At 43.6% G+C, this 24,694-nt stretch overlaps 1 protein-coding gene across 1 annotated transcript in view; it reads right to left on the bottom strand.

The window, feature by feature from the left end:
- Nucleotides 1-24,694, bottom strand: part of SMTNL1 (smoothelin like 1) — a 525,456-nt gene that overhangs the window by 92,280 nt on the left and 408,482 nt on the right. Inside the window, exon 5 of the mRNA XM_089656772.1 lies at nt 10,175-10,343. Within this exon, the coding sequence (XP_089512898.1) occupies nt 10,199-10,343 (145 nt within the window). The 3' untranslated portion in view covers nt 10,175-10,198. The remainder of the gene's footprint in view (nt 1-10,174; nt 10,344-24,694) is intronic.

Genomic DNA, 24,694 nt, shown 5'->3' with positions numbered 1-24,694 from the left:
CTATCAATTCCAGAGGGTACAGATTGATCATATACAGATGCCAAAAAGTCGCCGATATGAATATGCCCTAGTGGTGGCGGATATGTTCTCCTTTTGGCCGGAAGCCTATGCTGTTACAAACATGACAGCCAAGACCATGGCTAAGAATCTACTGAGTGAGGTAGTCTGTACATTTGGGGTCCCAGAGGTGATAGTGATCAGGGTCCAGCCTTCACAGCAACCTTTACAAAAGAGATTTGGACAGCACTGGGGGTTCAGTTGGCCCTACACACCCCATATCACCCTCAAAGCAGTGGGAAAGTAGAAAGGATGAATGGGACTTTAAACCCCCCCCCCCCTGGGGGAAATATGCCCTGTCCCCTTATGAGATTTTGCTTGGTTCAGCCCCCAGACTTGGCTGTTACTTTCCACAACAGTTGCAATTACAATCTGATGTGTAAACTGATTATGTGACTGTATTATCACGTGAATTAACCCGTATCCATGTCCAAGTGTTTTCTTCCATTCCAGATCCTGAGTCAGATACAGGAACTCACAGCCTATTACCCGGAGATTGGGTATTAGTAAAGAAATTTGTGAGGAAACATTCCCTTGAGCCAAGATATGATGGTCCATTCCAAGTTCTGCTGACCACAGCCATTTCTGTCAAGGTAGCCAGGAAGAACACTTGGATACACGCCTTCCACTGCAAGAAAGTTCCAACCCCTGAGGAAAAGGCGTCATCTACACCACGATGACTGTGTTGTATATCCTTTTCCTAATGAGTTTGATAGAAGCTCAGCTGGTGGCTTTAGATATGGTGTTAGCTGAGAAAGGAGGTGTCTGTAAAATGATAAAAAGAACGGGAATCTGTTGCACCTACATTCCTGACAATACCGGCCCAAATGGTAAGGTTACTCTGGCTATAAAGAAATTAGATCTGTCAGTGGAGCTGAAGAAAAACCTAGGTATCACAGACCCGTGGGATCAATATGTTAGCTGGATGAGTGGGTGGCAAAAACTGCTCACCCAAATAGGTGTAATGGTATTAATAATTCTAGTTCTTTTAGCTCTGATTGTATGTTGTATTCTACCATTTGTAAAGAAGTTAATAAGCAAGGCTGTAGACAACAGCACACCTACATTTTTCCATCAAGAAAAGGAGGACCCCCTTACGATGGAAGAGGATAAATCCTTCACTCCTCTACGGTCCCTCCCTGCCAACAGCAGTTTCACAATTTTGTAGGGGTAGCATCTGACTTCCTTATGTACAAAGTCTGTGGCAAGGGGGGTGATGAAATAGTCATCACCTAACGTACAGCATAAAAGAGTTCCAAGGTACATAAGGACAGATGAGCTAGGCTTTATAGGGACAGAGTAAAATAGTCATTTTAAGGGGAGACTGTGATGGATATGATAAAATACCTATTCGGTTTCCTGTTTAAAATGTACATTTTATATACATATTTACTTTTATACTTTTTCATATTTCTAAATATATGTGTTGTGTGTATATATTTTGTCTGCTGGGCTTTGCAGTCCTCCTTAACTTGTTTGTTCTGAGCGATGTTCTCAACCCCTCCCTTCGAGCTGTGAGGATCTTGTACTTAGGCTTTGAATATGTGAGGGGGAGTGAAGAGATAACGGGCCTTAAGTATCAAGTTTCTGCACTTCTTCCATATTTCAGCCAAGCAAAATGTGCCTTTTAGAATGTGACTGTATTTACGTAATAGTGACGTATACCCTATTGTTCTCCTTGTATAAAAGGTTAAGCACTGCCCTGCAATAAAGAGATGATGTGAAAGTGGTTATACTGGACATTTGTCAGTGTAATTATTTCGGCGTGCACGCAATCCATATCTCAAAATCAGGAGCAGCAGCAGCCATTCAACCCTGAGCCCAATTGTGGTTCCCAAAACCTTTACAGTAAACACACTGGAACTGCAAGCGCTGATGTGAACTATGACATTGACAACCATATAACCTTCTTTCTGTGCATTTTGGATGCAAAAAAAGCAACTGAAACACATGTAGTGTGAACTGGCCCTAAAGATTATTATAGGTAAGGGAACTGGACTGACCAGGAATTGTGAATTCAATCAGACTAGTGGTGAGATACAATCAGGAATCGTATAATAATGAGAGATCTGAGCTGTAGGTGATAGGAAATGAGACATTAACTTGATTAGTAAATAAATAGTTAAATAAAAAAGTGATACATAGATTTGCAGATGGAACAGGTGATGAGAGGGGGGGTGGGGGAGTGGGTCAAATTTTATAAGGAGAGAGGTTTAAGGGCTTGTTCACACTTGACTTTACTTATAACTCTTGCCAAATGCCCCTATAGCGTTTGACAGGCATTTGGGAAGCGATTTTAATGCTCCTCAAATGCTCGGTTTTGAGGCATTTGATAGGTGTTTGCCAAGTATTAAAACTGCACCACAAATGCCTGTAATGAAGTTAAATGGTATTAACACTCCGCAAACGCCTCGCAACCGCGTCACAACTGCACCGCAAATGCCTGCCAGGTGTTTGAGGAGCTGCACCATAGACTTCAATGGGAGGCTTCCACTCCTCCTGATTCAACATGAGGCGCCAGTTTTGCCACGACGCAACGCTAATGCTTCAGTGTGAACAGCACTGTGTGCTGCCATGTGCAGAATTTTCATAGGCGTTTGAAAAGCATTAAAAACACTTCCCAAACGCCTGTCTGACACCTGCTGACAAAGCTAGTGTGAACGTAGCCTAAGAGAAGAGAAACAAAGTTGTAATGAAATATAAACAGAAGGAAAATTGAAAGTTTCAAACTTGTCAGAAGAACAGGATGCAGGTAAGATTCACTCCCTTTCAACTTTCTAGTCAGTAGCCAAAATCTTAATTGATTGATCAATATTCCTGGCACCGACAGAATCCTGGAAACTGATCTCCATATTTTGGGCATTCACAAATGTCAAGGAGCTTACAATCTAAGACCAGAAACTTCGACATATACTAGGCCCAATTAACCTAACAGCATGTCTTTGGAGTGTTGGCAGAAACACACCCGTGCAGAGAAAGCATGCAAACTGGGATGCAGACAGGTGTAGCCATGACTGGGATTAGAATCCATGATCCAAGTGCTGTAAGTTCTGAGTTCTAACCACTAAGCCTCTGTAGGAGAGAGAGTTTGAGCTGCAATATAGAATAGTTACATGATTAAAGAGAAGGAAGATATACGGTATCATTATATGGGGAACTTAGAACAAGACATTCCCAATTATTTGAGATATGTGTGAAAATGTTTGACATTTGAAGATAGAATGAATGACATTCCTTAAGAAATGTATTAGTTGTCCGATCATTTTTGGAGGAACAGCAACCAAAAAAAAATAAAAAATTTTAATATAGGTGTGCTTTTTATTTTAAATTATAAGTATTCTCATATGCAAACAGAAAAATGCCAACGGGACAAAACCCACGGTTGTGCGCCACCTAGCGAACATATCCGGAATTGCATCTAGAAATGTGCTAGACTTGATTCCGTATTTACGAACAGAAAATAGTCTACAAAGTAGACTCTTTTCAATGAGCTTGCTAGACGCCTATCTGAAGACTGACAGGTCTTGATTGATTGAATTGAGTCTGCCTGAATGTTCAGGGTCTGTGTCAAGGTCCTACCTTTTCCCAGAGGTTATGCTGCTCCATGTGCTGGCATCTAACTTGCATTTCTGCAAAGCATGGTGCGAGCCTTTTATGCTTTCAGGCCTCTGCGGTCCATCCCCCAGAGGGGTGTGTTTAAGCACATTTAAGCCTGTTGTCTGCACTTGCTCTTTGCATTCATGTCCTGTTTGATAGTGTTGTTGCAAGCTCTTGTTCTACTCTCGTGGCTCTCCTGGAAACTGACTCGGCTTTGTCTAGACTATTCTCAGCCTTATCCCTTTATCTGACCTCCCGTTGCTGAACCTGGCTTGTGACCCGTGTATTCTTGTCTACCGTTCTGTACTGTCTGTCCCGCTGTTATCGACCCGGCCTATCCGACTACGCTATCGTTCTTATCTGGTTCCTACCAGCTATACGCCATTGGGGTGTCTCGGGGGCCGCGACCTGGTCCCTGGCTGCGTCAAGTCCATCCCCACCATCAGGGGCCCTGGTGAAGGGCAGCCTGGGGCTTAGACTCCGTGCCCTGAGGGACTGCGGTCTGTGGGTGGTGGTTGTCGTCAGTCGGTGCGTAACCCTGCCATTAGGCCTGCCTGTCCATTCCACAGCTCCTGCCCTGACATTACACGAATGCCATGAATCCTGACGGTGCAGGTACGCCTTCGCTTCCCATGTTAGTCGCCAGACATGATCAACAGGATCTCCTGTTGGATCAGTTCGCTCAGGCGTTGCAGACTCTGCTTGCACGCACCTTGCTCCTGGTGCTATTAGGCCGGTTGTCACTCCGGTGGTTGCCCCTGCTGCGGCTTTGGTGGTTGCGCCTACTGCCGCGGCTGCCGCTGTGCCCGAGGTGCCCAGAGGTATGATTGGTTCAGCCCCTCTTCCACAGCGCTTTGGGGGTGAGCCGAGTCAGTGTCGTGGGTTCCTCATCCAGGTGGGAATTTATTTTGAGTTAATACCCCATGCTTTTCCTAATGGGCTTCCTAATCTCGCTGCTCTCAGACAAGGCTTTGGCCTGGGCAAATCCCTTATGGGAGAGGAATGACCCGGTGATTCACAAGTTTTCCGGTTTTGTTGACGCCTTCCGTAGGGTATTCGATGTGCCAGCTTGCTCCGCCTCGGCTGCCAAGCTGCTCATGTCCATGCATCAGGGTTCACTGACCGTTGCCGAGTACACCATTGAGTTTTGTACCCTGGCGGCAGAGGTGGGCTGGAACAATGAGGCCCTGGTGGCTGCTTTTTCTCATGGCCTGATGCGTTGAAGGACGGGATTGCAGCCAAGGAGCTGCCTGCTGAGCTGGAAGCACTCATTTCCTTCCTAATCCTGATTGACACCAGGCTCAGTTAGAGGCCTTTACTCAAGGAGCGCCTGCGGAGGCCTCCCAACCGACTGGCGCCTGCGTTTTCTGTCCCACCCGTTCCTCCCTCTCCTCCCACGCCTCCTGGGGATGGCTTGTTTGGCGGTGAGCCCATGCAGCTGGGGGTTGCTCGCCTTTCTGAGGGGGAGCGGGCCGCTCAGCGTCGGGAGGGTCGCTGCCTGTACTGTGGCCTTGGTGGGCACTTTCGGCAGTCATGTACGCTCGCACCTGAGATCCTGTCGGGGACAGATCTTGGGTGGAGTTTCCTCGTCCCCGGCGTTCCGCAAAGATAAACCACTGATCACCGTTGTCCTCTCTTGGGCGGAGGGCTCGGTGACGGCCCAGGCATTAGTAGCTATTGGGGCCGTTCACAGGGAGTTGGCCTGTTTTCAGGTAATTTCTTCCCCGCACTATTCCGTGGTTTTGGGGTATCCCTGGCTCCAGAAGCACAATCCAACCTTTAATTGGCGAACGGCCGAGATTCTCTCGTGGTCTCCACAGTGTGGGGCCGGGTGCATCCGTGGGCCGGTTAAGGTGTTGTGTGCCTCCTCGGACTCTGTGTTGCCTACCAACTATGGGAGTACCTGGACGTGTTTGACAAGGTGCGCGCTGGTGCCTTACCTCCCCATCGTCCTTACGACTGCGCCATATCCTTGCAACCCGGTGCCACTCCTCCGCGTGTCAGGGTGTATCCTCTTTTGGTTGTGGAGAATCAGGCCATGGAGGAGTACGTTGTGAATGCACTTTCCCAGGGGGCACCTTCGTAAGTCTACTTCCCCAGCAGGAGCGGGTTTTTTCTTCATAAAGAAGGGTGGTGAATTGAGGCCTTGCATCGATTATAGGGGTCTCAATCGAATCCCCATTAAGAATGCCTACCCTATCCCGTTGATTACCGAGTTGTTCGACCGCCTCAAGGGAGCAACGGTCTTTACCAAACTCAACCTTAGGGCGGTGTACAACCTCATACGGATCAAGCAGGGGGACGAGTGGAAGACCGCGTTTAACACCAGAACCGGTCACTATGAATACCTGGTGATGCCCTTCGGTTTGTGTAACGCGCCCGCGGTCTTTCAGGAGTTCATAAATGATGTCTTTTGGGACTTGTTGCAGCAGTGCATGGTGGTCTACTTGGATGACATCCTGGTTTACTCTGCCTCCATGGAGTCCCATATCCAGGATGTCAAGCGGGTGCTGCAACGGTTACGTGAAAACGAACTTTTTTGTAAGCTCGAGAAGTGTGAATTCCACCTGTTCCAGGTTGCCTTTTTGGGCTACATCATTTCTGCTGTGGGATTTTCCATGGACCCTCAGAAGGTTGCGGCGGTTCTGCAGTGGCCTCGTCCCAATAGTCTTCGGCCCATTCAGCGCTTTTTGGGTTTCGCCAACTATTATCGGAAGTTCATCAGGAACTTCTCCACGCTGGCAAAGCCTTTCAGACCTAACCAAGAAGGGCAGTAATCCTCACGAGTGGCCATCCGAGGCCATCATGGCTTTCGAGGCTCTGAAATCCGCCTTCGCTTCGGCTCCGATACTGTCTCATCCCAATCCTGGGTTGCCCTTCGTCCTCGAGGTTGATGCATCTGAGACGGGAGTAGGCACTCTCCTGTCTCAGCGTCGGTCGCCCGATGGACCCCTACTTCCCTGTGGTTCTGCTCCAGGAAGCTTTACTCCGCAGAATGCAACTACCAGATTGGAGATAGGGAGTTGTTGGCCATCATTCAGGCTCTCAAGGAATGGAGGCACCTGCTCGAGGGCTCCACGGTTCTGGTCCTCATTCTTACCGATCACAAGAACCTGACGTATCTCTCGGAGGCCAAGAGATTGACACCCTGTCAGGCCAGATGGGCCTTGTTCTTGTCACGTTTCAACTATCTGGTTTCCTAGTTGCCTGGCTCCAAGAATGTCAGGGCTGATGCATTGTTGCGGCAATACTCTGAGTTGTCCAGGGAGGACTCTGAGCTAACCTCGGTCATACCTCCGGATCAGATCCTGGCTGCCATTCGCACCAGTCTGACTTCTCCCCTTGGGGAGCAGATTTTGGTGGCTCAAACTGACGCTCCTCCCGAGAGACCGGATGGTAGATGTTTAGTACCTGAGGGATTGTGCACCCGCCTGCTGCGTACCTACCATAACTCCAAGACTACCGGTCATCCGAGGAGGAACCAGTTGTCCTGGGCCGTCTCTCGTTTATTCTGGTGGCCAACCCTCCGTTCCGACATCGCCTCTTCTTTAGCGGCATGTTCGGTCTGTGACCAGAATAAATCTCCATGGCATCTTCCATTGGGCCATCTGCAATCCATTCCCAATGGGGAGCGTCCCTTGTCACACCTGGGCATGGATTTTATTGTAGACCTCCCTGTGTCACGGGGCTATACAGTCATCCTCATGGTCATTGATCGTTTTTCCAAAATGTGCCATTGTGTTCCGCTCAAAAATTTCCAACTGCGCAAGAACTGGCCACGGTTTTTGCCAGGGAATTTTTTCGCCTGCATGGGTTGCCCAGGGGGATTGTCTCGGACCGCGGGAGTCAGTTCGTGTCCAGGTTCTGGCACGCCTTCTGTTCCCAGTTGGGTATCAGGCTCTCCTTCTCTTCGGCCTACCACCCGCAGTCCAATGGGGCTGCGGAGCGTTCCAACCAGGCCCTGGAACAATTCCTTCGCTGCTATATCTCGGACCATCAGGATGATTGGGTCGATCTCCTGCCATGGGCGGAGTTTGCCAGGAACTCGGCTGTCAACTCCTCCTCCGGGATGTCTCCCTTCATGGCCAACTATGGGTTCCAACCTGCGGTATTACCTGAGAGGTTCTCAACACAGGACATTCCAGCTGTGGAGAAACATCTTGCTGCCCTGCGTTCTTCATGGGGGCAGATCCAGAAGTCCTTGAAGGACTCAACACAGCGTCAGAAGTTCCAGGATGATCGCAGACGGCTGCCCGCTCCTTCATACCAGGTCGGAGATCGGGTGTGGTTGTCTACTCGCAACCTCAATCTTCGGGTGCCCGCACCCAAACCGGCCCCCCGTTTTGTTGGCCCTTTTCGCATCCTCCGCAAGGTGAATCCGGTTGCCTATGCCCTTGCTCTTCCTCCTGGGATGCGGATCTCTAATGTCTTCCATGTATCCCTGTTGAAGCTTCTGGTCTGCAATCAGATCTGGTCTGCTTCACTACCTCTCCGCCTCGGCCCCATCCCATCCGGGTTGACAGTCATGAGGAGTATGAGGTGAGCCGGGTCCTGGACTCTCGATTGGTGCGCGGTCGGGTTCAGTTCCTGGTTCATTGGCGCAGTTATGGTCCCGAGGAGCGTTCCTGGGTTCCTTCCGCGGACGTTCATGCTCCTGCCCTCCCCCGCGCTTTCCTCAGAAGCCTTTTGTTGAGCCGCGGAGGGGGAGGGGCCCTTGAGGAGGAGGTATTGTCAAGGTCCTACCTTTTCCCAGAGGTTATGCTGCTCCATGTGCTGGCATCCATCTTGGGTTTCTGCAAAGCATGGTGGGAGCCTTACATGCTTTCAGGCCTCTGCGGTCCATCCCCCAAAGGGGTATGGTTGAGCACATTTAAGCCTGTTGTCTGCACTTGCTCTTTGCATTTGTGTCCTGTTTGATAGTGTTGTTGCAAGCTCTTGTTCTACTCTCGTGGCTCTCCTGGAAACTGACTCGGCTTTGTCTAGACTATTCTCAGCCTTATCCCTTTATCTGACCTCCCGTTGCTGAACCTGGCTTGTGACCCGAGTATTCTTGTCTACCGTTCTGTACTGTCTGTCCCGCTGTTATCGACCCGGCCTATCCGACTACGCTATCGTTCTTATCTGGTTCCTACCAGCTATACGCCATTGGCGGCGGCCATTACCGCAGCTGGGGTTTCTTGGGGGCCGTGACCTGGTCTCTGGCTGCGTCAAGTCCATCCCCACCATCAGGGGCCCCGGTGAAGGGCAGCCTGGGGCTTAGACTCCGCGCCCTGAAGGACTCCATTCTCTGGGAGGTGGTTGTCATCAGTCGGTGCGTGACCCTGCCATTAGGCCTGCCTGTCCATTCCACAGCTCCTGCCCTGACAGTCTGCTGGTAGACTCAATCCTTAGTAAATCAGGGCCTAACTGTCACTGATACCAATTTTTTAAAAAAAAAATCATGATCTTGACTTTTGACCCCGACCTTGACCCACACACTAACTCTGGAACTGAACTAGATCAAACCTTGATCTAGGTATTTTGTGTTTATTTTTTATTTTATGTTTTAATATTTATTTATCTTTTTTTTTACAAACAGTCGCTTTTTTCCCCCTCTATTGAATTGGAGAGAAAGATGCTAATTGGAGAGAAAGATGCAATGGAGGTTATTTACTAAAACTGGAGGTTGCAAAATCACACATTCTCAGTCCAGTCAGCTCTGAGGAAGAAGGCTTGTCCTTCGAAACGCGTCAACTGTACTGAGTGGCTTCCTCCATGATGGGATTCGCATTTGCATCTTGCCTTTAAAGTCCCTTTGAGGACTGACATGCCTGTTTTTATTCGCTGTTTGTGAGTACCATTCTTTTATTTAATAAATTTTGGTTACTGAGGTAATGCGCAAGGTTGGTGCGCTTCTTTTTTCTTTTTTGTTCTTCCTCACAGTTCTGTTTGGGCTTCCCCAGCCTTGATGTGGAGCTGCACGACCTTAACTTTTTCGGTGGTCCCCTCCTTGCTTTTTTGGAGTCTGATTCCATCTACTTACCACCGGTCTGGGTCCCGGAGCGCAGGAGATATCGCATTTGGTTGCAAAATCTGGTGCAGCTCTGCATAGAAACCAATCACCTTTCAGGTTTTATTGCCAAAGCTTAATTGAGCAAGCTGATTTTAGAAGCTGATTGGCCACCATGCACAGCTGCACCAGATTCTGAGTGCTCCAGTTTTAGTAAATCTCCCCCAATGCATCTCTTTCCTCCACAGAGAGGGAAAAAACCAAGGGGGGGTGGGGGTCGGGCTTCACAGTGATTGATCACTGTGATAGCCAATCAGAGGCTATCACAGTGATCATGTGACCCAAAATCTGGAGTCATGGGTCCCGATAGAGCTTTCAGTGACACCCCGGTCTTTGTGAGACATGGAAAAAAGCCCAGTTCTGTGAGGCTGCATACGTGTTACGTCGGCGCAAGGGGTTAAGAACAAATCTACAGGATCTATCTTTTTCGTAACCTGCAGACTTCCTGTACAAGGAATAATCTTTGCTTACCTCATTTCTTTGCCATTGACAATCTCATGCCTTTTTGGTTTTCACCAGCCCCTTAGCAACCAAGCAGCGATACAGTTCTTGCACATAGGTGTAAACACATTTGGAATCAGGGACCTTCATTCGCATCATGTCCTCTATATCCAAAAGAGGAGGACAGTCTGCCAGTTTCCTATAAAACAAAGGATATGCAAAAAGACTGTAAAACGTTTGACTACAAATGTAAAATGCTGTTATTGTATGTTGCTCCAAACACTGAAAATGTCAGTAAGGCCCTGCTCACATTCCATTAGAAACAGGTGTTTAAGATACATTTTGCTGCTCCTCAAAAGCATACTAAAGCAGCCTGCAATGGATAATATGGAGAGCGGAGAGAGCTGTACACATATGAAAAACATGTAGAATTTGCTTCGCTTTGGGTTACTGTGTGCAAAAAATTAAGCTGCATGTTGAGTTTGGAAACAGTTAAAGCTTGTCAACTCCCTCCATTCAAATCTATAGCAATGTGCTGTAAACATTCCTGTAGCATTTACAGTGAGTTTACAGTGCATTTGACAAGTGTTAGTCATATATCAGAGAGGTGGAAGGTAGAATATCAGTGAGGTTGAAAAAAAATTACCTGGAGGACATCTAAAGTGCTATTTTTAATGCACCTTACTTGCATGTTAAACCCATGAGAAATGCCATAGATTTTTTGGTTCACATTACTGTCAGTGATAGTATTTTTAGCAAGTGTGAACTTAGCCTAAAACTGGCCATATACTGCTTGCACGGAGTGGTCGAATTTTGATCAGGGTGTAGACATCTTTACTCCACAGAAGTTGATCGTTTGATCATCTTCTTTTGAAGGGACATGCTGGAAAACTGATGTTGATGAGCTGCTCCAGCCACTGATCAGTGTATTCTATCTTTGGGGGATTCCTCCATCAAAGTTATTTGTGGATGGAGGAATCTGTTAGTTTTTTTTTGTCTATTCCCTTGGCTAAACAAAAAATACTACCCATCTAGCCCAGCTTTACAGATATTATCAGACATTCTGGAAAAATGTGTGTCAGTCAGTGTGTGGGCAAGGGTCACTCTATTGCACCTTTAAGAAAGTTGCTCCTTTAAAAAGCCTTCCAGAAAGGAGAATGAGTTAATTTACTCCTGGCAGGATCATATAAAATTTCTAGGTGAAGCCTAGTTAGAGGTCTTGGTCTTTTGCTAGCTGGTAGGAAGACAGGAATCAGAAGAAAGATGACCTAGATATCAGCACCTTTATTCTTCATAGCCCCTGGAAAGGACACTCTGGCTTATGGACACACTAAGGTACACTGCTACTCAACTAAGAACTGATGTTTGCTAATTGAAGAATGATTATTCTCATGCATTTGTTCTCTATTATAATTAAATTGAGTTGGACCAAGCTTCTGACTGCTTCAGGTGTCTGAAGTAAATTCTCAGTATCCCTGCTGCTTTGAAGTGACAATGCCAGACAATGCAACTTATGAGGTGCACACTTGAAGAAGAAGAGTCCCAGTGACCCGACTGACTGCAAACCTGGTTGAGCAGGTGGATAGGTAGATAATGCAAGTAAGGTAGGCATTTCGTTGGTCCTGACGAAGCTGAGTGAGATACGCCCATTGGCAAAACGCGTTGATGTCATACGTCAGATACCTCACTTCCAGGCGGACGCATTGGCACCACACATGCAGTTCTCTAGGGGAGGCGGCAATACACGCTGGCCACGAGTGGTGTCAGGCTGTGTAAGCACCAGGATGGGAGCGAAGCCTGTTTACCTGTAGTTCTGATTGGTGGCAGCTGCCTCCGGGACCATGGGTGGTTATCCCTATGAAAGAAACTCTGCAAGAGTATCACTTAAGGCACGGGTGATGAGTGATGTGCAGCACATATAAACAGGAATACGGTGCATGTACGCCATTGCCTATCCAGTTTAAGTGACTCACCTATTGACTTCCCACATGTCACCTATTTATTTCAGGATGGGGACATCATGTCAAATTATCTGAAGATGCATCGCACCCTATGTTTATTACAAGGCACAGATGATGCTGTATTTTATATTACAACATTACCATTAAAGAGGTGTGCAGCCCACATGTTGAGGTGAAGAACCCCCTTGTGGCAGGGCCCTGCCATTTCTACAGTACCATGGAAGTCATACAGTGGCAATACTACGGCTATCAAGTTCATTCTACTTAGTATTATGGACATGACTGTTGCTGTTTGAGATCCCACCACCTACTCTTGCTACATTAACCTACTGTAACTACTATCTATGTATCTGTTCTGGTTATTACCCAGTTAGTGGTTGTGGAGGCAGATTGTCTTTTTACATGTATATTTTCTACAGTCTATAGACACCTGCAAAAGTTTATTGGGCAAATGTATCCGCTACCTGGTACATATATCAGCCATATACTGCTATGTTTGCTATGCCATAATCGGTACAATTTTTTTAAACACCCCCTGCTTGGTGGTGTAACCATTGTGTCAGTGCTGCACTTGACCTATTGTCACTATATCTGCAGGACTCCATTACTTTGACTGGTCATGACGTCTGTTTTTAAGTGATTTTAGGTCAATTTTGATGTATTATCTCATACTGAGGTGATGGTGAACTGTATTTACCTTACAGTGAGGAACAGAAGTATTTGAACATCCTGCAATTTTGCAAGTTCTCCCACTTAGAAATCATGGAGGGGTCTGAAATTCACATTGTAGGTGCATTCCCACTGTGAGAGACACTGTGAGAGACAGAATTTAAAAAAACAAAATTCAGGAAATCACATTGTATGATTTTTAAAGAATTTATTTGTCTTGCACTGCTGAGCATAAGTATTTGAACACCTGAGAAAATCAGTGTTAATATTTGGTACAGAAGCCTTTGCAATTACAAAGGTCAAACGTTTCCTGTAGTTCTTGACCAGGTTTGCACACACTGCAACAGGGATTTTGGCCCACCCCTCCACACAGATCTCCTCTAGATCTGTCAGGTTTCGGGGCTGTCGCTGAGCAACACGGAGTTTCAGCTCCCTCCAAAGATGTTCTATTGGATTTAGGGCTGGAGACTGGCTAGGCCACTCCAGAACCTTGATATGCTTCTTACGGTTATCCTGGCTGTGTGCTTCGGATCGTTGTCATGTTGGAAGATCCAGCAACGACCCATCTTCAATGCTCTGACTGAGGAAAGGAGGTTGTTGCTCAAAATCTCACAATAAATGGCCCCATTCATCCTCTCCTTAATACAGTGCAGTCGTCCTGTCCCCTTCGCAGAAAAGCACCTCCAAAGCATGATGTTACCACCCCATGCTTCACAGTAGGGATGGTGTTGTTGGGATGCAACTCATCCTTCTATTTTCTCCATACATGACGAGTGAAGTTTAGACCAAAAAGTTCTACTTTGGTCTCATCTGACCACATGACTTTCTCCCATGGATCACCCAGATGGTCACTGGTAAACTTCAGACGGGCCTGGACATGTGATGACTTGAGCAGGGGAACCTTCCGTGCAATGCATGATTTGAAACCATGACGGCGTAGTGTTCTACTGACAGTGACCTTTGAAACTGTGGTCCCAGCTCTCTTCATGTCATTGACCAGCTCCTCCCTTGTAGTTCTGGGGTGATTCCTCACCTTTCTTATCATCAGTGATACCCCACGAGGTGAGATCTTGCATGAAGCCCCAGTCTGTGGGAGACTGACAGTCGTATTTAGCCTCTTCCATTTTCTAACAATTGCTCCAACAGTTGATCTATTTTCACCAAGCTGCTTGGCAATTGCCCTTTCCAGCCTTGTGGAGGTCCACAATTTTGTCTCTGGTGTCTTTTGACAGCTCTTTGGTCTTGCCCATGGTAGTAGTTGGCATCTGACTGACTGTGGGGTGGACAGGTGTCTTTAAAGAGCTCAGAGAGGTGCTACTAAGTTAGATTAATGAGTGGAGTAGAGGTGGACTTCTTAATGTCATAGTAACAGGTCTTTGAGAGCCAGAATTCTTGCTGTTTCTTAGGTGTTCAAATACTTATGTTCAGCAGTGCAAGACAAATAAATTCTTTAAAAATCATACAATGTGATTTCCTGAATTTTATTTTAAATTCTGTCTCTCAGAGTGGGAGAACGTGCAAAATCGCAGGGTGTTCAAATACTTCTGTTCCTCACTGTATATGTCCATTTGTGTATTGTGTAATAAAGCATAATTTTTTTAATTACTTTTGAGTATCGCATTCTGTCCATTATGTAACCACTTTTCTGCGAATCTCTTTTCACGCTTATTTTTTACTGTATGGTCTTGTGGTTACTGGGCAGATAATGTACATTTAGCGATACATGTTACTCTATAAGATAAAAGAAAAATGAGCGAGCGCTACCTGTAAAGAAAACAGCTGCTAGCACACCAAAAAGGCAACCAAATAAAACCTTCCAAAAAGTATTTCAATATAAAGGTACAGCGCTAAAATATAATGTGCAAAATAATATGTATTAAATCACATAAAGTACAAAAATAAAGTGCAAAAATAGGATGTCACCAAATGGTGAGTGTGGTGAATAAATGTCCCAAATAAATAAAACAGCCCACGTGAGGATCTAGTACGATCTCAATACAACTGCGTGGGAATCTGGTCCAGGGTGGCAGATGATAAATCCAAGACACGCATTTGAGATATAGCCTGTCTCATCAGGTATCAATCAGGTAATCTGCTCCCAGGTCAGGTCAGGTTCGTACACCTTCTGATCACACCTGAAAGGGTGCTCAGGGGTCCTTGAAGTGTATCACCATCTGGGGTCACCTTTGAAGCAGGGTCTGTGAATGGCGGCACTCACAAGGAGAGCCAAATAAGGGACACCACATAGCGTGATACTTTATTCCATCAAGGGTAGGTGTAAAACAATAATAACAAGGTATTAAAATAAGAAAAAACACTGACCATATGTTAATAAGGATGGCCACCAGCGGTGGCTAGACGTCCAGTTGCTGTAGCCCCCCTGACATGTTTCGTGCTATGCACGTACTCATAGGGTGCAGGGCTTACAGCTAAAGATGTCTGACTGCATGTATTTATAGTTGAAAACGGCGCTTGCGCTCATCGTGCCCACCATTTTGCCGACTATCGGCGCATGCACAGTGCGCCGGCGCCATTTTGCGGTGGATCGCGAGGACCATAGTTAGTTAATCGCTCGGCAGATGTGCACGCATCACGGCGCCATTTTGTTGGCGGTATCCAGACGCCAGTCTTATGACAACTGTAACCAAAACAGATGGATCGGTACAGGGGTCTTGAGGATCAGATAACAGGATAAGTAATCCTTTATGGATGGTGACAGGTACATGTGGAAGTCCTCATAGTTGTATACCCCTAAGGACAATACAGTAACAAGCCGCAAAGGTATAACAAAGTCTGTATGTGGGAACCACCCACACTACATATATATATGAATCAGTGTGATTTGATCATACATGTTATATGTGTAGAGAATGAAACAAAAATTGAACATATTCCTATATGATGACATCAGATGATGGATGTCAATCCTCAGTTGGCGGACGTATATAAAATTAGTATATAAATAACATATAGGTCAGATATGTAAAAACAATTCATAAATTAATAATTAAAAATTAAAAACAATAACGTATAGTAATCAAGCCAAATATACATCATATAAAACAAAGTATAGTAAATTCATAAGCAATGACAAAGTTGTATGACAATCCAATAACCGGAAATAATAATGGAACAAAAATTAACGCACACGTGTGTGCGATAGTCCATTGATATATTAGTATTAAAATAAAAATAAAATAAATCTATATAAACTGTCAGCATAAAATAATTATTTAAAGCATAAAAATTATGCATAAAAATTATATCTCATGTAAAAGCCACAAAATGAGATAAAAATCATATTAATAATTAATAACTAAATAAAAAATTAACAATTAAATATTAATTTAATCACTAAACGTATGCAAAGAGTGGTATCCATATACATAAAGCTCCTATGATAGATAAATATACAGAGAGATGAGTGAATAACTGAATAGATGAATAAATCAATAAATAAATTCCAGTAAAATAAATCCCAGTAAAATAATCACAGTGAAATAATCTCAGTAAAAAATCTAAGTAAAAAATCTAGTTATTGTCTATAAAGCAATTCAAATCAAAATCAATATTAGGCCCTTTGGGGTGTAGGGAATCCAATTCATAAATCCATTTGGATTCTAACTGTGACACTGCTCTCTTCTTATTTGACCCTCTCCAGTGGGTATTAATGACCCATGAACATTAGTGAGGATTGGTCCTTATTGTGGCGGATTTTATAGTGATGCGATAAGGAATGTTCCTTATATCCTTTTTTTATATTTTTGACATGCGCTCTAAGTCTATCTCTTAGGTGCCTGGTAGTACGTCCCACATATTGCATGTTACACGGGCATTGAAGAAGATAGACGTTTTTACTGGTGCACGTGATAAAATCTTCTATGTTGTAAGTGGTACCTTTTGTTGTAGAGCTGAAACAAAATGCCTTCTTTGTGAATTTGCTACATCGACAAATTATACACTTTTTACAAGGGTGGAAACCTTTCAAGTTAGAAAATAGCGTAATATTATTAGGAGGATCCGTAATATTAGGGGCTATTTTATTTCTGAGTGATGTGGCTTTTCTAAACGTAATCTCAGGTCTCTCAGGTAAAATAAGGTTTAAAACGGGGTCAGACTTTAAAATTTTCCAGTTGTTATTGATGATTTTAGTGATAGTTTTTTTGCTGAATGGAGTAGCCTGTGACAAAAGGGCAAATCTTTTTTGGTCTCTGTATAACTTCGTCACTCAACATAGTATTTCTATTAGATCTACAGTACCTATATCATCCATAACACTATTAAGAGCAGGTTCATCATACCCTTTATCCAGGAATGTAGTTTTGATCATCGACGCCTGTTTCTGGTATGTAGTAATATCAGTACAGTTCTGGAGAATTGACCTTTGGGTATATTTCGCAGCCAACTAGGATGGTGGCAGTTGTCCGTCGGAATGTAGCTATTCCTATCTGTTTGTTTAAAATAGGTTTCAGTGACAATCCTACCATCCTGGTTTATTAAGGTTAGATCTAAAAAATGAATGCTACTTCTACTGTAATTAAAAGTCAGTTTACTATTCAACGTGTTAAAATTCAAAGTCGTGAAAAAATTTAAAAGAGCTTGTTCCTCCCCGTTCCATATGAGGAGGATGTCATCTACAGTCATGGCCGAAATTGTTGGCACCCTTGATATTTCTCCAGGAAATCATGTATTTCTCACGAAACGTATTGCATTAACACATGTTTTGCTATACACATGTTTATTCCCTTTGTGTGTATTGGGACAAAACAAAAAAAGGGAGGAAAGAAAGCAAATTCGACATAATGTCACACAAACCTCCAAAAATGGGCTGGACAAAAGTATTGGCACCCTTTCACAACTGCGGATAAATAAGAATGTTACAAGCATGTGATGCTCCTGTAAACTCACCTGGGGCAAGTAACAGGTGTGGGCAATATAGAAATCACACCTGAAAGCAGATAAAAAGGAGAGACGTTCACTTAACCTTTGCATTGTGTGTCTGTCTGTGCCACACTAAGCATGGACAACAGAAAGAGGAGACGAGAACTGTCTGAGGACCTGAGAACCAAAATTGTGGCAAAATATCAACAATCTCAAGGTTACAAGTCCATCTCCAGAGAACTAGATTTGCCTTTGTCCACAGTGCGCAACATTATCAAGAAGTTTGCAACCCATGGCACTGTAGCTAATCTCCCTGGTCGTGGACGGATGAGGAAAATTGATGAAAGATTGCAACGCAGAATAGTCCGGATGGTGGATAAGCAGCCCCAAACATGTTCCAAAGACATTCAAGCTGTCCTGCAGGCTCAGGGAGCATCAGTGTCAGCGCGAACTATCCGTCGACATTTAAATGAAATGAAACGCTATGGCAGGAGACCCAGGAGGACCCCACTGCTGACACAGAGACATAAAAAAGCAAGACTACAGTTTGCCAAAATGTACTTGAGTAAGCCAAAAGCCTTCTGGGAAAACGTCTTGTGGACAGATGAGACCAAGATAGAGCTTTTCGGTAAAGCACATCATTCTACTGTTTACCGAAAACGGAATGAGGCCTACAAAGAACAAAACACAGTACCTACGGTAAAATATGGTGGAGGTTCAATGATGTTTTGGGGTTGTTTTGCTGCCTCTGGCACTGGGTGCCTTGACTGTGTGCAAGGCATCATGAAATCTGAGGATTACCAAAGGATTTTGGGTCGCACTGTAGGGCCCAGTGTCAGAAAGCTGGGTTTGCGTCCAAGATCCTGGGTCTTCCAGCAGGACAATGACCCCAAACATACGTCAAAAAGCACTCAGAAATGGATGGCAAAGAAGCGCTGGAGAGTTCTGAAGTGGCCAGCAATGAGCCCAGATCTAAATCCCATTGAACACCTGTGGAGAGATCTTAAAATTGCTGTTGGGAAAAGGTGTCCTTCCAATAAGAGAGACCTGGAGCTGTTTGCAAAGGAAGAGTGGTCCAAAATTCCGGGTGAGAGGTGTCAGAAGCTTATTGATGGTTATAGGAAGCGACTGATTTCAGTTATGTTTTCCAAAGGGTGTGCAACCAAATATTAAGTTAAGGGTGCCAATACTTTTGTCCAGCCCATTTTTGGGGTTTTGTGTGACATTATGTCATATTTGCTTTTCTGCCTCTGTTTTATATTTGTTCCAATACATACAAAGGGAATAAACATGTGTATAGCAAAACATGTGTTAATGCAATACCTTTTTTGTGTGAAATACTTGATTTTCAGGAAAAATATCAAGGGTGCCAACAATTTCGGCCATGACTGTATATATCTTTTGTAAAAGGAAAGCTCAGGCCACTCTCTAGCATAGATGACATCCTCCTCCCACCTTGCCATAAAAAGATTGGTAAGGCTGGGGACAAACTTTGCCCTCATTGCTACGCCCTTCGTCTGTAGATAAAATTTATGGTTAAACCAGAAGTCATTTTTTGTCATTGCAAAGTCTAATAACATTAAAATAAAATCTTTCTGTGAAGTGGACATATTGTCAAATTCTTTTAAAAAGAATTTCACTGCCTCCATACCATCAGAGTGCCCTATATTGGTGTACAGAGAAGTCACATCAGCTGTCACAAGAAATGTGGTAGTGTCTGTGACTATGTTACTAATTCTCTACATATAACATGTATGATCAAATCACACTGATTCATATACAGTGGGGATCAAAAGTTTGGGCACCCCAGCTAAAAATTTGTATTAATGTGCATAAAGAAGCCAAGGAAAGATGGAAAAATCTCCAAAAGGCATCAAATTACAGATTAGACATTCTTATAATATGTCAACAAAAGTTAGATTTTATTTCCATAATTTACACTTTCAAAATAACAGAAAACAAAAAAATGGCGTCTGCAAAAGTTTGGGCACCCTGCAGAGTTAATATCTTGTACTGCCCCCTTTGGCAAGTATCACAGCTTGTTTACGCTTTTTGTAACCAGCCAAGATTCTTTCAATTCTTGTTTGAGGTATCTTTGCCCATTCTTCCTTACAAAAGTCTTCCAGTTCTTTGAGATTTCTGGGCTGTCTGTCACACACTGCTCTTTTAAGGTATATCCATAGATTTTCAATTATGTTGAGGTCAGGAGATTGTGAAGGCCATGGCAAAACTTTCAGTTTACGCCTCTTGATGTAATCCCCCGTGGATTTTGAGGTGTGTTTAGGATCATTATCCATTTGTAGAAGCCATCCTCTCTTTAACTTCAGCTTTTTCACAGATGGCATCAAGTTTCCATCCAAAATTTGCTGAAATTTTATTGAATCCATTTTTCCTTCTACTCGTGAGATGTTCCCTGTGCCACTGGCTGCAACACAACCCCAAAGCATGATTGATCCAGCCCCATGCTTAACAGTTGGACAGAGGTTCTTTTCATTAAATTCTGTGCCCCTTCTTCTCCAAACGTACCTTTGCTCATTCCTGCCAAAAAGTTCAATTTTAACCTCATCGGTCCACAGAACTTGTTTCCAAAATGCATCAGGCTTGTCTATATGTTTATTTGCAAAGTTCAAACGATGATTTTTGTGGTGAGGACGTAGAAGAGGTTTTCTTCTGATGACTCTTCCATGAAGACCAAATTTGTACAAGTATCTCTTTATAGTGGAATAGTGTACCACAACTCCAGTGTCTGCCAGATCTTTCTGGAGGGATCGTTCAGTCAAACGTGGGTTTTGAATTGTTTTTCTCACAATCCTGCGAGCTGTTCTGTCTGATATTTTTCTTGGTCTTCCAGATCTTGCTTTAACTTCCACTGTTCCTGATGACTGCCATTTCTTAATTACATTCCGAACAGAGGATATTGACATCTGAAAACGCTTTGCTATCTTCTTATAGCCTTCTCCAGCTTTGTGAGCGTCAACTATTTTCAGTTTCAGTTTTCTAGACAACTGCTTAGAAGAACCCATGGTGATGATTGTTGGGGCAAGGTCAGATGAGTCTGGGCATTTAAAACATTTGAGATTGACATAACCTGGTCTTCCCAGACGATGATTGAGAACAATCCATGACACTGGCAGGTCTCAGCTTTGCAAAGGGGGCAGTGCATGCTATAAATTCTGCAGGGTGCCCAAACTTTTGCAGACGCAATTTTTTTGTTTTCTGTTATTTTGAAAGTGTAAATGATGGAAATAAAATCTAACTTTTGTTGACATATTATAAGAATGTCTAATCTGTAATTTGATGCCTTTTGGAGATTTTTCCATCTTTCCTTGGCTTCTTTATGCACATTAATACAAATATTTAGCTGGGGTGCCCAAACTTTTGATCCCCACTGTATATGTAGTGTGGGTGGTTCCCGCATACAGACTTTGTTATACCTTTGCGGCTTGTTACTGTATTTTCCTTAGGGGGTATACAACTATGAGGACTTCCACATGTACCTGTCACCATCCATAAAGGATTACTTATCCTGTTATCTGATCCCCAAGACCCCTGTACCGATCCATTTGTTTTGGTTACAGTTGTCATAAGACTGGCGTCTGGATACCGCCAACAAAATGGCACCATGATGCGTGCGCATCTGCCGAGTGATTAACTAACTATGGTCCTCGCGATCCACGGCAAAATGGCGCCGGCGCACTGCACTTGCGACAATAGTTGGCAAAATGGTGGGCGCGATAAGCGCGAGTGCCATTTTCAACTATAAATACATGCAGTCAGACGTCTTTCGCTGTAAGCCCTGCACCCTATGAGTACATGCATAGCACAAAACGTAATATAAGAAACACACAGAATCTTCAATCCAGTGGTGTTGCTCCTAGTGGTAAAGTAAGAATTGCGCACTCACCAGAGACGTAATAAAATTACGCGGTGTATATGTCAGCAAAGATCCCCTTCACAGGTCTGGGTTCAGGCTGGAACATGAGATGATTCCCCTCCAGGAACATAGATAAGAGCCCTCATGGGATGTAAATGGATCCAGCGAGCCAGAGGTCCCTTTAAGGGATAGGTGGGTATGGATGCCTGTGTACAGGTACTTTCCTCTCTGGATGGATGGACAAGAGACTGGATCACAGCAAGGCTCTAAAATGATAAAGCCCCTCACGGGAGACCAAGGAGAGTGCCCATAGTGTAGTACTTCATATGAATAATTTATTAGGTCAAAGTGACATAAGCAAACAAATGAGTAAGACACAGCAGCGTCAGGTGAATTGAAGAAACTGACCCTCCAGGAATAAAGATGGCCACCGGGCCTCCACGTGGCCTTGGCGGCATGATGTCACAACGTCCTAGGCTCTGCCTGACGTGTTTCGTGCGCACGCACTTCTTCAGAGGCAGGAGGCTAAGTGACGCCATGATCGCGGAGTCGGCAATTTATACAGTATATGGCGCATGCGCACTAAGTCAGCGCCATATTGCCGTAGTCCGATAGGCGATGATACTCAATGCGCATGCGCGACACCATTTTACCATGGATTAAAAGTGTGTAATAGACGTAACCAAATATTTGTAAAGTGGAGATCACAGGTGCATTAATACCTAGCGATAAGTAAGAATATCAATAGAATGATGATCCACATCACATCAAAATCAATGGGAGCAAATAGATATTGCTCCCAATGTTGGAAATTATAGGAATATGTAGCCGGGAACCGATGCATTGGAATATAGGCACTAAAAGCAAGTCCAATGGTTAATTAAAAATAAATAATGATAAAAGTATAAAAAGCATGATTTAATAATAAATAATGATTAAAAAAATTGTGTGTGGGTATTAAAGCACCTATAATGGATGAAAAGGCCATAATAAAAACTTAAAATATCTATAAAATAAAATAAAAATGACCAAACGGATCTGAAATATATATAATTCCATGGTAAAAAGGAGACAATATAACACATAGATAAATGACAGGGACATACCATACGAAAATAAATAGCTAAATAGTTGTAAACTTCCGTAAGTGCAAAATAAATAAATAAATAAATAAAGTATATACGAAGGTAAAACGAATGTGATGGATAAAAAGCCTACATGATACAAATATACAAATTCATAAAATAGCATATATTTCATAATGATCCAAAACTCATAATAATAATAAGAAAGATGGATAAATATAAAAATAAATTGTAAATAGCGTGATGTAAGTAAAAAGTTCAGCTATTGTCGATGAAACAATTTACATCGATTTCTATGTTCAATCCTGCTGGGTGTAGAGTGTCCAACTCATAAATGAGTTTAGTCTCCAATTGGGAGACAGCTCTAGTTTTAAATGTGCCCCTCCAGTGGGCGGTTACCATATCCACCCCTACAAATCTTAAACTGGATGGATCTCTGTTGTGGAATCGTCTATAATGCAAAGATAGGGAATGTTCTTTATATCCCTTCTTAATATTACTAATATATTCACGGAGGCGATCCCTTAACCTCCTAGTAGTCCTGCCCACATACTGCTTGGAGCAGGGGCATTCCAGCAGATAGGCAACATATTTGCTATTACAGCAAATAAATTTGTCTATATTATAGGATTTATTGGTTTGATGAGATGTGTATGTGTCAATCCTCTTTTTCCTCTTATTATTACATCTACAAGCGATGCATTTATTACAAGGAAAGAAACCGGTGAGGTTAAACAATGATGGTGATTTGTTGGCAATGAAACTACAGTGGGTGCTATTTTGTCCCTCATGTGGTGGATTTGCAGAAAATTACTTCTGGTGCATCAGATAATATTTTAGCCAGTGTTGAATCTACTTTTAGAATACCCCAATTCTTTTTAATAATATGCCTAATAGCTCTATGCTGGAACAAAAATGTAGTAGTAAAAGGACATATCAGATTTGTGGTGGGTTTGGTGTGAGTACTAAGTAGGTCATCCCTATTCATACAGGCCACAGATGAAAGTGTATTGTTTAGGACCTCTTCGCTATAGCCGTTCTCAAGAAATCTGTCCTTTAAAATAGCAGCTTGTGTATGATAAGTGTTAACATCTGTGCAGTTCCTCCTTAATCTGAGGAACTGCCCCTTGGGGATATTTGCTAACCAACTGGGATGGTGACAGCTCCCCAGAGGGATATAGCTATTATGGTCCGTTGACTTAAAGTATGTTTTGGTAGAGATTCTACCATCTGAATTCATCAAGGTGAGGTCTAAGAAATCAATCTCAATGGTACTATAATTATAGGAGAGGCTGATGTTAATCCTGTTATTATTAAGGGTATTAAAAAAGTTTATGAGAGATTGTTCAGTGCCATTCCAGAGTAAGAGAACATCATCTATGTAGCGCTTGTAGAAAGACAGTTCTGGCCATTCCATAGCGTAAATATTGTCCTCTTCCCAGTAGGACATGAAAAGAATTGCTAGGCTGGGGGCAAATTTTGCCCCCATAGCAACACCCTTAACTTGCAAGAAATATTTGTTATCAAACCACATGTAGTTCTTTTGCATAGCAAAATTTAATAGGTCCAATATAAAATCAATGTGTTTTGATGTTAATGTACTCTCTTGTCTAAGATAAAATTCAGCTGCTTTCATCCCCTCGGCATGATCTATGTTGCTGTAGAATGCTGCCACATCGGCAGTTACCAGAAATGTGGATGAAGTGGTGGTGATGTCTTTAAAAGCATTATGGACCTGTTTGGTATCTTTTAAATATGACGGTGTTTGTGTCACAAGTGACTGAAGATAATTATCAATATATGTGCCTACTCTGGAGCACAGTGAATTGATGCCACTAACTATAGGCCTACCAGGTGGCTTAATTGGGTCCTTGTGTAGTTTGGTAGTATGTATAACACGGGTAGCCTCGGTGCTTTAGGACATAGATATTCCTTCTCTTTCTTGTTTATGATTTTCCCCTCATACCCTGATCTGATGATGGCTTTAAGGGACCGTTTATATTCAAACACATAGCACGAAACATGTCAGGGGGGCTACAGCAACTGGACGTCTAGCCACCGCTGGTGGCCATCCTTATTA

The sequence above is a fragment of the Staurois parvus genome, unplaced genomic scaffold (assembly GCF_062004578.1).
Source record: "Staurois parvus isolate SC_StPar_1 unplaced genomic scaffold, SC_StPar_1.0 ptg000937l, whole genome shotgun sequence".
Classification (NCBI taxonomy): Eukaryota; Metazoa; Chordata; class Amphibia; order Anura; family Ranidae; genus Staurois; species Staurois parvus.
Note: the sequence above shows the minus strand (reverse complement) of the source record. Positions and strands in the feature narration are given on the sequence as shown.